Below are 17,153 nucleotides of genomic sequence, written 5' to 3'. Positions count from 1 at the left end.
CTTCAATGGTTTTAAATGCTTAACAACAGCTACAGAGGCTCAAATTCAGTGCAGTGCACATGTGAAAATGTGCTGGAGGTTTTTATCAGCTTTTCCTCTATTTTCCGACATTTTATGTATCAAATGGTTATTTTGATTATAGACCAGATAAATTGATAATAAGAATAAACATTAAGTGTGAACTTAAAGGTACAGTGTGTCAGATTTGGGGGTATCTAGTGGTGTGGTTGGGGAACCACACCACTAGAACCCCTCCACTCACTCCATCCTTTCCAAGACTGTGGTAACGTGAACCGTCGAGGGGAAAACCACGGTAACGCCATTCGCCTCACTCAGAGGCCATCCTTACCAGAATAACACTACTTTAGGAGCAACAGAAGGAGGCGGAGGGTCAGCGTGGATACGACCTGCACCTTCCCATGTTATATCCAGCGTGGTAAACACTACACATCCAGTAAAGGATGGAAACACTTTGGGTTTCACACATTGACAGGAAAAGCAGAGCTAGACAGAGCAGAGCTAAAGCTGCATGCTAACTCTGTCACGGATAGGAAACGTCACCGTATGGCGGTAACGTGGCGGTGGAGCCGGCCGTCGCTCTCGTCTCCGTGGTCAAATGTGCCGACGCTACAACTGCAGAGCACCCAGATACTGACATTTCTGCTGTCTGTATTGAAACGGCCCCAATGGAGCTGACCATGGATGGATAAAGAGAACAGAGCTGACTGGAGAGCTAGCGATGGACTTGGCAAAGTTAGCGGAAGTATACACGTGTGACTATGTCCGTTTTTCAAAATAAGGTGTTAAAAAAGGGAACTGTATCTACAAAATACAACTATGGAAATAAGATTGATTGGATTATATTTACCAGAAGTATAAAACATTACATGTCCCTTATCAATTAAAAAGGAAATACCACTAATCTGTGAGGGAAATATCTTTATTCTTTGATTTTTTGGTTGCTGGAAAAACATTTATACATATTGTCTGACAATGACTGATATATTTGACTTCAGGACATCTCTGACTAAATTCAGGCACAAAATCAAGTATTTTTACAGTATCAATTGAGATATTTTCCAAAGTAAAAGTCCCTAGGAGTGTATGATTCAACTTTTTCCCATGGTCTAGTGTTAAAAAAGTTAACAGAAATAGCAATAAATCGTAAAATCAAATGTAATACTTGTAGAATCGCAAAACTTAAAAATCGCAATACATATCGAATCAGCACCCAAGTATCGTGATAGTATTGAATTGGGAGATAGGTGTATAGTCCTAGCCCAAATGTAAACATAGTTATGAAAATTCTATTCCATCTATCCCCAAAATGCTACACACTGTTCCTTCAATGTGTAAAATTGGAGCCCCTTGAACTTTGAAGAACCATACCAGGTTTTGTTTTCATATTTTTTATATTTTAGCAGCTATGCTCTACATTACCTGAGACTTTAAACCTTTTAACTGAATGAAGCTACCAAATTAATCCTTTTTATGACATCCATGTTGGCCGTTTGCTTTATGCTCCAAGTCAGACAGCCAGTGGTCGAGCAACAATCACAGCTGGACAAAAATACAGCAAAACACACAGATAATAAAGTTTAAAACTCTCTAGGGAATCTTGCTTTTGAGGTGCATAATTGACAAAGCTTGAGTTTATTTTAAATAGATCCAGTATTTGCACTCAGCAGAGCCATGAGCAACCTCGACCATTCCAGCCGTACCTCTGCTTGAACCATTGAGCCCCGTTTCCACCGCAGGAACTCTCCCCCACATCTAGGAACCTTTTGAGGAACTCATTGCGTTTTGACAGCAGGGACCAGGGTTTGAATTAAGTTCCGAGGACATTTTACGGGCCTTACCACCCAAAAAGGCCCTGGTCGGGGGGGTAATACTTTCTGAAAGTACCGGATCTTTGGGTGGAATTTGCAGGGATGACCATCGCTGAACTGCTGCCTCAATTTGTGTACCGCTTCATTCATAAAACAAAGAAGTACTGTAGTATCGATTTAGGACGAGGAGAGAGCATTTCTCTTTGTTTTATGACATTAAAAGTAAAGTTAGGCTCTGCTCATTTAAAAAAAGACAGAGTGAAAAAGAGAGAGATTGAGAGGGCGAGTAGTAGAAGAGAGAGAGACGTAGCGTGTCATTGCTGTGAATGAGAGAAAGAAAAGTTATTTCCTGATTGTTTCATAGCGTTAACATTCTAAAACACAAATAAATAACCCTCAAACACTCAACAGATGATTAACTGTGGAGACAGATGTTCTTAGTTTCATTTCATTCCACCCAACATGCTTTGGTAAATATATGGAGCAGTAAATATCGTCAAAGTGAGAAAAACATAAATGTTTTTCCAGTGTGTTTTTTAGATGCACACTGAACTTCAGGCTGCAGTGTGTTTACTGCGTTTAGTGTGTTTACTGCATTTAGTGTGTTTACTGCGTTTAGTGTGTTCCTGGGACTAAAAGTCCCCCGCAACATTTGCTGGAAACTCAGCTCTAGTCTAGTCCATTTTTTATTGGAGAAAAACTGCCGTATATGGAGTTTGGGTTACTCAGCAGTAGGACATGTTTGGTTGGCATCAGCAGTGACATCACACAGCTCAGATACGACTGAAAGTGATCACTTAAAGGGTAACTTTGATATTGTTTTGCCTCCGTACCGGCGACTGCGGTAGCCAGAGGCATTCTTTTTTCGGGTCCGTCTATCCAGTCCATTTTTGTGAATGTGATAAGGAACGTGAGCCGCTCAGGAACGCCTGAAGGGAAAAATCGACTTGGACTCGAGTATGAACTGATTAGATTTTGGTGGTCAAAGGTCACTCTGACCTCACGTCTGTCCAATTCTCGTGAATGTGATATCTCCGGAACACCTGGAGGGAATTTCTTCGAATTTGGCACAAACGTTCACTTGGGCTCAAAGATACACTGATTAGATTTTGATGGTCAAAGGTCACTGTGACCTCACAAAACACGTATTGGCCATAACTCAAGAATGAATTTACTAATTATGAGAATTTCAGAGAAATGTCCAATAGAATAAAATGATGAAGTGATGACATTTTGGACAGACATGTATGTAAACTGTACATACATGTCTGTTCATGACTGGTTGGGGAAGGCATACAACCATGAGGTGGTAACTCTAATTCAACCTGGACCCTATTTTCAAATGTTTTTGTGTCTAAGTGACTAATGGGGACAACACTTTTTGAAATTGATCCAGTATTGAGGGAGAATGCTGTAACCGGCAGCCATGAAACGGGCTGTAATGTAATCCTTTATTATTATATTAATATAATATATATTTGACACTGTCAATGTACGTCCACTAAAAGTGCTTGTTGTTGCCACTGACAGGCTCAGATTGATATTATCAGTGTCTGACAACATTATAAGAAAGGACCCCACAGAGAAATCAAACCTTTTACCTTTACCTTTACCTTTTGCTTGAACCGGTCAGTTTGTTATTGTATAACCAAGTCTCCCTCAAGTAGAAGTCTTGTTGTGAAATCTAAAAACCCCTTTAACAGTCAATTAAGACTAATATAGGGATTCAGTCAGAAGCATGGTGAAAAACTTTCTAGTCACCAGCACTAGCAATTTGTCTGTGTCATTTCTCACACTATCAGTTGTACCAGTCTACTTTTTATTTTTTATTTGTACTTTTTATTTGAATTAAAAACTTCTGTAGCTGCTACATGCAACACAAATCCTGCGTGGCAGAAGATCTCTGTGTTTAGGACAGAGAATGTAGATTTTGTAAACTGGCAGTAGGTCGATTACTCTCACATTACTGTGTTCCATAAATCCATAGTACAAAGTAGCAACACATACCCTTACTGCTATAGAAATGCCAATCTATGCCTTTACAAATGACATTCCTTTCTCTGTGAATGCAGCTTTAGATGAATGGATCCAGAGATCAGCAGAGAGTGCCAGACTGAAATTGTACACCAGTGAATGGAGTCTGCATGGCTTCATGAAATGTGTTATCCAGAGACTGTGGTTGGACAGTATAATGGCCTCATCACATGGCTAGTGTGTGTGTTGGCCTAGGAGCTAATCTATCCGTGTGTGTGTGTGTGTGTGTGTGTGTGTGTGTGCGAGTGTGCGTGCGCGCGCGCGCCCAACTGGGCTGGTATTTGCTGCATCAGCAGGGTCCCTGGGTGGTGTGGTGATTGGAGAGCACTATCATGGAAAATTCCATAGGACACAAGTCTAGTCCAGTGTGTGTGTGTGTGTGTGTGTGTGTGTGTGTGTGTGTGTGTGTGTGTCTGTGTATGTCTGCGGGGTGGGACGCAAATTTGTTTTAACGCCGCTATTTTCTTTACTTGTGGTTATTAGATTGTAGTGGCTCAGTTTTAAAGCTAGAGTGAAGATGCTGGTATGTGAAACTAGAAAACCTATTTTGGAGAGGAAAAACTGTCAGGTCCATCTTCAAAGGGGTCCCTTGACCTTTGACCTCCAGATCAGTGAATGTAAATAGGTTCTATGGGTACCCACGAGTCTCCCCTTTACAGACATGCCCACTTTATGATAATCACATGCAGTTTGGGGCAAGTCATAGTCAAGTCAGCACACTGACACACTGACAGCTGTTGTTGCCTGTTGGGCTGCAGTTTGCCATGTTATGATTGGAGCACATTGTTTTATGCTAAATGCAGTACCTGTGAGGGTTTCTGGACATTATCTGTCATTGTTTTGTGTTGTTCATTGATTTACAATAATAAATATATACATACATTTACATAAAGCAGCATATTTGTCCACTCCCATGTTGATAAGAGTATTAAATACAAATATCCATTTAAGGTCCATTTTGAACTGAAAAATAATTAATGCTCCAAACATTTTGCCTTCCACAATTCATTTTTGAACTCACATTCAGATAGAAAATAAACCTTTATGAAAAAGTATATGATTAATATTGATATGAAATTTCTAGGGCTGTCCTCGACTAAAGAAATTCTAAGTCGACTAACACTCACAAGTGTGTTGTATCATCAAAACTGAGTCTCTCCACAAAACAAATCACACAAAAGCACCACTTTAAATCAGGTATTTACCAGAGATGTGCTCACAAGTTTCTTGGAACAAGTCATTCAGCATGAAAAAGCATTAAAGAAATGACTAATCAACTAAAGAAATCTTAATCGACTAAGACAAAAACGAGCGATTAGTTGACTAATGAACTAAGAGGGGGCAGCCCTAGAAATTTCATAAATGTCAGTGTGGAGCTAAAATATAATTTGGCGTACTCTATCCATATCAGGGCTGCCATGGTGAGGACGTTTTCCTACCAGTTAAGAAACTCGTGACAACACTGGTGTTAGATATTTGTCGATGGCGCTCAATATTTGTAGAGCGCTTACTTAGATCTTTAATGTTGGATGGCTTTCGCTGCAACCTGGTTTTGTTCCATCCTCCACACGGCTTCATAACAAAACGTTACAGATTGCCTCATTAACGTTATCAGGTTCCCTATTAGCATAGGGTTTAAATCCCAAATATTGCCAAATAGGCCCTTTTGCGTTCAGCTTTGACACCAAAGCCATAGAGTGCTACAAGAATGAGTCCTAAAACCGGGAAATGAGTTAGCATTTCATCACTTCCCGTTCCCTCGTCTGGAAGTCAATGGGTTTTTAGAATGAGTTTTTAACTGTGCTAGCTGTGGTTAACACAAGCTGAAGAGATTTTAACGTTTTGTTCTACGACATAAAATACATCAGTAAATATTCCACTCGTGAATTTTGTAGCCTTATGTGTCTTAAAACAAGTGTCTAAATGAGAGTACTAAACGTCATCACGCTGACTCGCCTGCCTCTACAGCCTCGTGTATACTCGCTCTCTGTGATGTAGTCTGTTTATAGCCAACATTAGCTTTTTACTTCTAGCGATTGCATTCACACTTCAAAAATCATAAAAGTGGTGTTCATTTGTGAAGATTATCTTGCTGAACAAAACGTTTGTTTGCCACAGAGGTTATTTTCTGCAATAATCCAAAACCCAAGGGAACTAGGGCGATGCTAACTTCCTGGTTGGCCTACAAAAATACGTCATCGCTGCAGCACTCTATATAATCTACAGGTCCTCGTACATTAATGTACTTCATAAGACCAAGATCAGATCTCTGTCTGTCTGTCTGTCTGTCCTTGGTGTTTCTCGACAACCGTTCATCCAATCGACTTCCCACTTGGTGGGTGTATTGCTGAGGACCCAAGGAAGTGTAAAGTTGTTTGGATTGGCGGTTCTCGAGAAATATGCACGCAGCATTGGCAGAGGTCAAGCAATCGTCCAAATGGGCACTGCGCTAGTTCTGAATAAATGATCAAAAATGAAGTAGGTTTCAATCCAAAGAGCACATGTAGTTGTGACTGGAGGCATTGAAGTTGAACAGTGTTGCTGAAAGCCTTGCGGGGGCAGACTGTAACTTAACTTGTACTGAATGTTCCCCAAGAGGAAAATTAGTCCTCAGTTCTTACGTCAACGGAGCGGCTGTGGTTTGAACTCCTTTTGTATGAGTTTCCTAAACAGATTAGTGTGTGTGTGTGTGTAGTGGCAGGGGGGGGGGGAATACACATTTTACTGTAGGTGGTTACTTCTACAAACGCACACAGGCATGTTATCATGTCTGACCTCCTTTCACCTGTCCTTATCTTCCATACTCCTGCTCTTTTATCTCTTCCTGTTTTACACCTTCAATGACTCAGCTTTTCTTATTCCACCGTGCATGTTTAGCATGTTTTTTAACGGTTTTTACTGCTGCTTACTACAACCTGCTGCCTTTCATCGCCCACCCTCCACTCCCCCCCAGATTAAAACTGTTAGCTCTGTCAGCACTGTTGCCGTCTCCGTATTCAGAGCCATGTGCAGGCAGGCGATCCCGGCTGTGTATGGGTTGGAGCTGCTGCTCATGGGCCAATCACACGTCGCATTAAATCAAAGAAGGCTTGCGGTGATTGGCTGCCAGCAAAACCATACAAATAGTATTTCTTTCTACATCTGGGCACAAAAAGGATCGATTGCAGGCATCGTTTGACTGCACATGCGTATTTAATCCACGTAATCGTTAAACTAGGAAATATAAAGGGCGACAAACGCCAGGTAGAGATGAGGTCACGGTGGACAGGTGAGTGACCAAAACACCAAACTTTCGCCCAGGAGACCGGTGCTCGTGTCCCATGCGGAACCAAAAGTGAGCGTTGATTTCATTGTCATGTAACTTCCGTACTTAAGTAACACCACTTCCGTAGTTATTTTAACCCAGATGTTGACCTATTTGTTATGCAACTTATGTACTTAAGCAAGGTTCAGGTTCAGGTTCAGGTTCAGGTGACTTTATTTGTACACGTAGGTAGATTTGTTTTGCAGCAGAAATCGAGGATGGCATCCGTATTGACAATAATTGAAGCAGTAGAGCAGAGACAAAAGACAGACACACCAAAAACATGACAAAGAGTACTCAAAGGCTGACTGATATCAGGACCAGCAACAAGAAGGCCAAAAGAACAACATAAGAAACCACTGAAATATCAGGACAGAAGACACAATAACACGACAATAGGAAAACAATTTCCATAGATATATGCAAATGTTGCTACTTATTTAGATGAACAATTGCAGCTGGAACAAAGCTGTTCCTGTAGCGCTGTGTTCTACACCGTGGGACCCTAAACCTCCGACCAGATGGGAGAGGCTGGAACTCACCAGACAGAGGATGAGAGTCATCGTGAGAGATGTAGCTGGCTATCCGCTGTAACTGCCTGGTATACAGGGACTCTAAACTCAGCTGGAACTCACCAGACAGAGGATGAGAGTCATCGTGTGAGATGTAGCTGGCTATCCGCTGTAGCTGCCTGGTATACAGGGACTCTAGACTCAGCTGTGACTCACCAATCAGCCGACTGGACCGTTTAACTATCTGACTCAGTCTATTTCTGTCCTTCAGAGGCATATTACCAAACCATGACACTAGAGAGAAGGATATTACGATAAAATAGCGTCACCATGGTTTTTCCGATGTGGAAGTGGGACAGCTTCCGTTAAGCAGAACAGGCGCTGGTGCCCCTTCTAGAACACAGCTTCACAATGTGCCTCAAAGTTCAGTGTAGCGTCAATGATAGTCCCGAGGTATTTATATGATTGCCCATGTTCAACAGTTTGACCCTTAATGGTTGTGACTTCAGGTTTACAGGCATGTCTTCTAAAATCAATGATCATATCTTTGGTTTTTAGATATGTTAAGTTGCGATATGTTAAGATGAGAGCATGCACCCTTGTTAGGATCCAGTTGAATAGCCCACTTTGTTTGATAAAAACCCATTGACTCTGACTCTCTGTGTTCTGTTGGTTAAAAAGTCTCAAATCCAGCCCACAAGGTTGTTACTTAAGTCAAAATGTTCTAAAAGCCTGTGGGTTAGAATGTGGGGTGTGTGTTACAAGCAGAGGAGAAGTCAATGAATAAAAGCCGGGCATGACACCCGTTTCCCTCCAGGTGTTTAAAAGCAGGTTAAGCAGAGTGAGTGTGGCATCCTCCACTCCTCCGGGACAACAACAGCATCCTTCCACACTTTGGGGACATACTGTGTTTCTAAAGATTGATTCAAAATATGATTAAAAACTGGGCTCAATTCTTTTGCACAAGACTTTAGCAAACGGCCGCAGATATTATCTGGTCCAGGGCTCTGGTTTACTTTTGTGCGGAAGAAAGCTTTTTCAACATCCTTTGGGTTTATAGGAAAGTGCTGATTGTCCTGAAGTCTGAGGCTCAGTTACCTGAATGTATTTTCTTAAATCAAACATATCAAAACAATTCTAAAATCATTTAAGAGCATTAGCAAATTCAGTGTCTGAATGAAAGCTATTTAAAGTGACGTTTGTGCTATTTTTTGTGTACTGGAGGCCAGCACTGGTTTTCATGCTGGATCAAGCTGACCCAAGGTTATTAGCAGCCATCTTGTTCTCCAGTTCGGAGTTATAGCTCCGTTTTGCTTTCAAAATATCAATTTGAAGCTCCTTGGTGGCTGAGTGTAAGTCTGATGCTCCTCCCTGTTGAAAGGCATTTATGCTAGACTTAACTGATTTGGTGACCCATGTCTTATTATTGGGGTATATTTGAACCCTCTTACTGGGAACAAGCATGATCATGTAACATCAGTAAGTTCATCCAAGTCATCACAGGACTGCTTAAACAGATCCCAGTCAGTGCAGTCAAAGCATTCCTGTAGGGAGAGCACAGATTCATCAGTCCACACTTTCACATCCTTGGTTTGTGCTTTTTCCCTCTTTAAAACTGTCTTGTAAATGGGCAGAAGATACACACAGTTATGATCTGCAGAGGATGGAGAGGGAGTGATTTAAAAGCGTCTTTAATTGACCCATAACAGAGATCCAAAGTCTTATCCCACCTGGTTGGACAGGAAACCTATTGGTAAAAGTAACGCCACTATTGTAGTTATTTTAACCCAGACGTTGATTTATTTGTCACCTAACATCTGTACGTAAGTAATGCCACTTCTGTAGTTATTTTAACCCAAACCATGATCTTTTCTTGAACCTTACTGAGTAGTTTTGTTGCCTATACCTAACCAAGTTGTTTCCTATGGAGACAAAGTTTATTTTCAAAAGACCGTATGTATGTATGTACCGTGCGGAAATTGACAGGGGTTGCTGGACATTCGTAGGTGAACGCACAAAAAATGACAAATAACTTTTGGTAAGGTATCATATGAACCGTCATATGTGGATACATCGAGTACCGATACCCGGCCCTAGTAACGAGTGCCTTGTAGAAGCTCAATCCTTGAACGCACCACCAAAGACAGTTTGCAATGAATTCCCTGACTGAAAATACGAAGGCGATAAAATGTTTAAAGTGAAGATAAACAACCTCAAGCGAGTTGATTCCCTTACCTATTCTGGGATAAACTGAAATCAACTTTGAAAAGCAGGAAATCTATCTAAAAGTTATAGTATGCTTGGGAAAATCATCAGCAGGAATATAAAAGTTATTTACAACGATTAACCATTAAGGTTATGGGTTTTGCAGTTAGGTGGCCAAAACATGGCAAACCATCATTATGACCCTTTAAAGCAGCATGCAGTGAAGAGTAAGATTTCACAGGCTGAATCTGTACTCACCTTATCATGTTTTCCAAGCCTCCCTCGGGCATTATCTCTTGCTTATCTTCCACTTTTCTGTTTCATTCTCTCCCCTCCCCCTTCTGTGCTCCATCTAAAGAGCCTCTCTTCCTCCCTGTTGTTGTTCTCAACCACCTATGTTCTCTCCACGCCTTGTATTCCCTGTTTTATTTACATCTCTGCAGTGATTCTAAATCAATAATCCTGAGTGTGTTTGAGTTGATTCACATCCCCATTAGCTAGAGTTCTTGTCACTGTGTAAATGAATCATTGAAAAGTGTATGCGGGTGTGTATGTACGGGTGAATGTGTGTGTATGGATTGCCAGCTCTAACCCTGCTTTCCTCCAGCAGGAAGCATGGCGTCCAGAGAGGCTGTGATTGCATTATCTTCATGTCTATTGGGTTAAGATGGATCAGACACTCTGCTCTGTGCTTTGAAACTGTAACATGCTCCTGCTGCCAATGTGTGCAGCTGTATGAACACTGAGCTTTAATAAAACTCTCACCCAGACCCAGCAGAGATAAGAGACCTGGGGTCTCATCTAGAACCGCTGCGTACGCACAAAACGGGGCCTGAAATGTGCATACGCCACTTCCCACTCAACAGTTGTGATCTATAAAAACAGATCTGTGCGCACCGGTACGGAAACTTTGACCCATGCGTACGCACATTATGGAGGCACCGAGGTAGGGGGAACTGGAGACGCAGACGGTGAGGTGGTGAACTTATATCCACTTTATCATAAACATTTAAACCAGCAGTGTTATTTGTGCTAGTGAGCCATAACTATTCCATATCTCATCAGCGCTGTCTCACCACCATCAACATGGCTGAATGATGGTGTGTAGAGGGCGGAATATGAGGCGGATCCATGTGCGCACATTTCCAGGTGGACTGTGATATATAAAGGAAACATTGCCTGCACGTGTGCGTATGCAGTTGTATAAGTCCGATTTTTTTTTGGCACACGCCATTTTCGTCTTTTGTGCGCATGTACATTTTTAGTATGGATCCTACGCACTGTTTTATAAATGAGACCCCTGCTCAGGAGATTAACACTTAGCAGTGACTCTGGGGATCTTCCAAGAGTCTGTTAACATCTTGATCTGCCTTTGTTCACTTTGATCAATACTGAATTGTGCCTGACTATATGTTCTCTTATTAGTGCTGCTTTGTGTGCACCACCTGACAGCCACAGGAAGTAACAGCAGTTCTCTTTAAGAAAACAAACCTTGGAAAACACATTTCCTTATAAACTTTATTGTTTCTTCAATTTCATTCCATAGTCAGATGGCAGTTCATTTCAAGCTTGATGTATAAAATGAAAAGCTAGCAAAATTAATGAATTATATGAGCGAACACAAATTAGCGAAAACAATTAACAAAAACAGGTTAGCGTTAAAGGAGCTAATTGTAGTCTATACACAGCTTGAATCGTGAAATCAATTAGAACACCACTAAGAGTCTGCAGCCATGTACTTATGCACAGTGGTGCTTTGAGCTAAATGCTAACATGCTCACAGTGACAATGTTAACATGGTGATGTAAAGCAGGTTTATTACACAACTTTGTTGAATACTCAATTCTGATTGGTCAATTACGGCATTCTACAGTCTGTTATTTCTTTAGAGCAGACCGTTGCTGTGAATAACAGAGCGTTGCTGTGAATAACAGAGCGCTGCTGTGAATAACAGAGCGTTGCTGTGAATAACAGAGCGTTGCTATGAACGCAGCTCTGATCTCGGTAAATCGAGGCGACTATTTTTATTTTTTATTTTTTTAGCGGAAGCAATAAAATAATTTTTAAATCAATATTTTGTGTGAAACTATTGATCTATTTAGTAAGTAGCCATGTATTAAGCTGGATAATGTATACATAATATAATTACTATGTTCACCATCTTAGTTAAGCATGTTTGCGTGCTACCATTTGCTAATTAGCACTAATGGTACAGCCATAGACTGTATATAAGAAGTGGACGTAGTCACCATTGGTTTATGAACTGCCATTTTGAAGCCTTGAGTTCAGCATTTGGGCCGTCGCCATCTTGGTTTTTGCAACCAGAAGTGACAGAGAGGGCGGAGCTAAGAACAACCCAACACTGAATAAGACATTTTTAGGCGCCCAAAATGTTACAATTGACTTTCATGAAGTGAAAACACACTGTGAAAGGGATAAAGTTGTAAGACGAAAACACGGACAACTCCCAGACCGGACAACACCGTGGTAGAGACCTGTCGATCACAAGGTAGCCCCGCCCTAAAGCATCCCCTGCTTTATGGTCTATGTGACTCTAAATGAACATCATGCTGTATTGAAGAAGACTTGAAACTAGTGATTGAGACCATAAACTCAGAATCAGAATCAGAATCACAATCAGAAAGGTGTTTATTGCCAGGTGTAAGGGGTATACACGAGGAATTTTCTTTGGCTTTGTTGGTGCGAGACAAATAGTATAATAACAAGAATTAAATAAAACGTTAGAATAAATTAAGAATAAAAATGTACAACTCATGTTTACAATGTTAACTGAGGGAATAAATGAAGTGAGAAGTAGGCTCATTTTCTATCAGACGTCTATACAAGCAGAGGAGTCGCCCCCTGCTGGCTGCTAGAGAGGATGCAAGTTTAAGGCACCTCTGCATTGGCTTCATTTCTCAGACCTGGAGGTAGCCTCCTGGGAACAGCTGAGGCTGATGGGAATGCTGTTAATTCTGCACATATTTGGTTGACCAATTGAGAAACTGACAGAGCGAGATTGGCGTACCTAAAGTAGATATACACAGTAGAAAACCTCTAAATAAAAAAAGTATCAAAGTTGCTTAAGCCTTATGAAGTGCTTAAATTATCTCTGTTTTCCTCCTTTGCTTTGCTGAAATTGTGAATTTAACTTATGGTATCTGTAATAGTCTTAAAGGGACAGTATGATAGGATTTGGTGGCATCTAGTGTTGTGGTTGAAGATTGCAACCAACTGAGTACCCTGCTGCTTACTCCTCCCTTTTCAAGACTGTGGTAACGCTGATCGCCTTGCTCAGAGGTCATCCATACCATAATACCACTACTTTAGGAGCAACGGAAGTCAGACGGCGGCTGGCGGTACCACGGTTTCGCACTCTGCCGCTACCTGCAGTTACCACAGTTTCACAAGCGTGTTGGAGAACTACGCTGACCGTGCGAAAGGGTTTGTCCGTTCTGGGCTACTGTGGAAACATGGAGGACTCCATGAAGAGGGCCCAATCCCTATGGAGATATGAAGGACTCATTCTAAGCTAACGGAAACACAATGATTCTTAGTTGTAGGTGATTGCACACTAATGAAAACATAGTTATGAATATTATATTCCATTAATAGATCCCCCGAAATGTTGCACACTGTTCCTTTAAATTATGTTTTTGAAATCCTGGAAAATGGAAAATCCCTCCCCCGCCCCCCCTTTATTAAACAACCATTGAATTACTGAGACATATTGAGTCCAGGAGCTCACTAACCTGGTGCCTCGGTCATCGTTTCCTTTTATTATATTTGTCTAACAGCCCCCTCTCCCCTCTCCCCCTCGCCCCCTCATGACTTTTCTCTTCTCTTTGAACAATATGAGTAACGGAAAGTTCAGTCAATGGAGGTTTTCTTTTTTGCCTTTCCCTAATTGGTTGACATAGCTTCATAGCATCATCATGACTGATGATGTAAGTCCCACGCTGAGGTGAATGAGGAGACTGTTTTCCTCAAACTAGTGTAGCCACGGTAACGAGGGTTCTGAGCATGGCTCCAGCGGGTCACTGATTCAGTGTGTGTTGTGTTTTTCGGAGTGAGGAGGAGATGATGAAGCTGAACAAAGATGTGTTTTTAAGTGATACTCTTACTTTAGTGTGTGCTGGTGCATTAAGCAGCGGATGCTGGTGAGTATGTTTGCTTGTCACTACGATCAGTTCCAAGACTCTAAACATCTCCTCCTGTCCTCGTCTCCCCAGGTGTTTAACATCCTCTGCTGTGCTCCCTTTTGAGTGACCTCCCTCCCCCCACTCCTTCTTCTCCATCCTTTGACTCTACATCTTCCATGATGTCATCTCGGGCCAGGACCCCTCCGGTGACCTCTGCAGGATCCCCACGTTCTCCAGGGTCACCAGGTAAAGTATCCTGAGACTGCTGACCAAATGTACAGCACTGTAGCATAACCTGCCTTAAAGGGGCACTCCACTGATTTTACACATGAAGATCAGTTTATCTGTCGTCTTTTTGTTTGGGGAGAGTGTACAATAATCAGCAGTCGCCAATGGATGAACAGACAAACATAGCAGTACACTGAGTATTCTCATACCCCCCCGTCCCTTCCCTCCACACCCATACTCCCAAATAAACAAAAAAAAAGCACACAACGAGAGAAACAAACCAACTGAAACTGAACTTTAGATCCCTCAGCAACCCCTTTATCTCTTCAGAAAGTCAACTAAAGCTGTATTATGTTCAAATACATATTCAAGATATGATTAAATATAATGAGATTCTACTTGATGTGTTCATGGTTACGTTTGCCTACCAAAATAGTACATATTTAATACATTTACTAAAGTACAACATTAGTTTCATAAGCATCTCATGCGTGTAGGCTACTTAAAGGGACTGTTAGTAAGAATCAGAATGTCTTGTTAACAGCGACACCTGTGGCCGTTAAGTCAACGAAAGTCAGCGTCGGGCTCGCGCTTGCTCGCTCTAAATAGACATGAATGAGTATCGCTCAACACAGTGAGGCGACACACGTCAGCTAAAAGCACAATATCACTCTATATTTCAGCTGCTTGGCAGTAATGTTAGCTGACCAGACGAAGGTCTCTCCATGAATCAATGCTGATCCTAGTGTTGGCTTTTCCTGCCTCAGCCTCCCGACCGCGGCCGGAGGGAACAGGGGAGACACCGGAGTTTTGGTCGGAGACGATAACGTTTCTCTCTGCGGAGCCCCGTCACTTCACAAGACACGGGAAACCTCTGTTGGTCTGGAGGAGCTGCAGCAGTTATTTCTGCACAAACTCTCTAGTGTGGAGTGTGCGCGCATGCACGTGAGGTGGAGCGAGTTGAGTGAAGACAGGCAGAGGAGCAGAGGAGCAGAGGAGCGGAGTACAGCAGAGACTCCGGTCCTGGAGACCAAAGCTACGGTCTCTCCCGCGTCCTCCGACCGCGGCCAACACTGTTTAACAGACGGGCTTCACTAGATACAACCAAGAGGTTTTGGTGCTTCATTGTAGTTTGTGTTGGAGTCTGAGTCTGAACAGCGGAGACACACACGAGCGCGCATATGCGAGCGCTCATGGGACACCGACCCGGGTGATTTATACGTGTAAGAAGTTACAAACAGTCCCTTTAAGTATATTTAGGTTCCACTTGCATCAAATCAGAAACTATCACACTATAAATTGGGGCTGTCAATGATTTCAATATTTAATCGCAAATTAACATTTAATACTGTAAATGTATGTAAATATATTTATTATTGCAAATGAATTAACAACACAAAACTATGTGTCGGAAGATCGTTAAATAACGCTAAGAAGTTACACTAAATTTTGGCGAGGAAAAACTGTCATGGTCATTTTCAATGGGGTCCCTTGACCTCTGACCTCCAGATATGTGAATGTAGATGGGTTCTATGAGTACCCACCAGTCTCCCCTTTACAGACATATGATAATCACATGCTGTATAAATGTGTTATCGTTTCCTATTCTAAAATGATGTGTTTGAATATTTCTGCATACTGGGGTCCCTAAACAGTGTTGAATTACATAAATTGTCTCACTGTAAAGCTGAGACTCTGGTGGATCCAATGAGCCCAACTGTATTCATGTGTGATGATGTTAGTCCCCATAGGAGACATTTTATTGACCTCCCTGTATAAAATGACCTGTGGTGACCTCTAGGATAATCACAGCCTCATGAAACTTTATAGCCACAAACTAGAGACCTAGAGCATTCAGAGGATGGATGGATCAAACTAGAGACCTAGAGCATTCAGAGGATGGATGGATCAGACTAGAGACCTAGAGCATTCAGAGGATGGATGGATCAGACTAGAGACCTAGAGCATTCAGAGGATGGATGGATCAGACTAGAGACCTAGAGCATTCAGAGGATGGATGGATCAAACTAGAGACCTGGAGCATTCAGAGGATGGATGGCTTTCCTAGCTAGATTGACTATTAGGGGGTTTCTGAGCAGTGTACAGAAGAGAAGTGTTCGCCATTCGATCGCCGAAAAATGTAATTCTTGCAGAAATCTCCAAATGTCAAAAGTTTTTGATCCCAAATCACAGCATGGCTTTTTCTATGGTGGTCTCGGTGTCTGAATGTGGTATTTTGGAGGGATTATTGATCATTTTGATCAATTCTCCAGTGGTAAAAAATGGTTAAATTTAGCACCAAATCTGTGGAACAAATGGTATCAACCCAAAATTGTTGCAACAACTTGGGGATGGTCATCATATACTTCTATCATAATGTTCTAAACCCTTATACACTTTCACAATTTATTTTAATTAATTCATATTTATTTCTGATTAATAACTAGAACAACTTGACACACAGTGCTGAGCTGCATCTCAAATTCATCTTCAGGTTTCCATCTTTCAGATGATGTACACCACTTCTATGTGACATCTACTGTTGATCTGCTATATCCACCTAAAGATCCCCTGGACCCCCCTAAAGACCTCCTGTACTCCCCTAAAGCCCCCCTGGACCCCCCTAAAGAAGACTAGAATGGGTCTTTAGTGGGTCTCACCATAGCCCAACAGCAATTCATCTCTTACTGCCCCATCACAGCAAGAAAACTACTACTTATGTCATGGAAAGAAACAACTGTTCTTACCTCCCAGGGTGTGGCTGTGTGATCTAATTAGTACCTTATATTTGGAAAGGACAAGATGTATCTTAAATGGCAGACTCCCACAGTCTGATGGTCCTGAGTTGTAGTCTATACTTATGCACTGTTTCTTTTATCTAATCTAATGAGCTGGTGAG

At 41.7% G+C, this 17,153-nt stretch overlaps 1 protein-coding gene across 1 annotated transcript in view; it reads left to right on the top strand.

Moving 5' to 3' along the window:
- carhsp1 (calcium regulated heat stable protein 1) overlaps window positions 1-17,153 on the top strand; it is a 51,266-nt gene that overhangs the window by 19,344 nt on the left and 14,769 nt on the right. The window contains exon 2 of the mRNA XM_037792198.1: window positions 14,117-14,272. Coding sequence (XP_037648126.1) covers window positions 14,203-14,272 — 70 coding nt within the window. The 5' untranslated portion in view covers window positions 14,117-14,202. The remainder of the gene's footprint in view (window positions 1-14,116; window positions 14,273-17,153) is intronic.

The sequence above is a fragment of the Sebastes umbrosus genome, chromosome 14 (assembly GCF_015220745.1).
Source record: "Sebastes umbrosus isolate fSebUmb1 chromosome 14, fSebUmb1.pri, whole genome shotgun sequence".
Classification (NCBI taxonomy): Eukaryota; Metazoa; Chordata; class Actinopteri; order Perciformes; family Sebastidae; genus Sebastes; species Sebastes umbrosus.
This window is presented reverse-complemented; position numbering and strand designations above follow the sequence as displayed.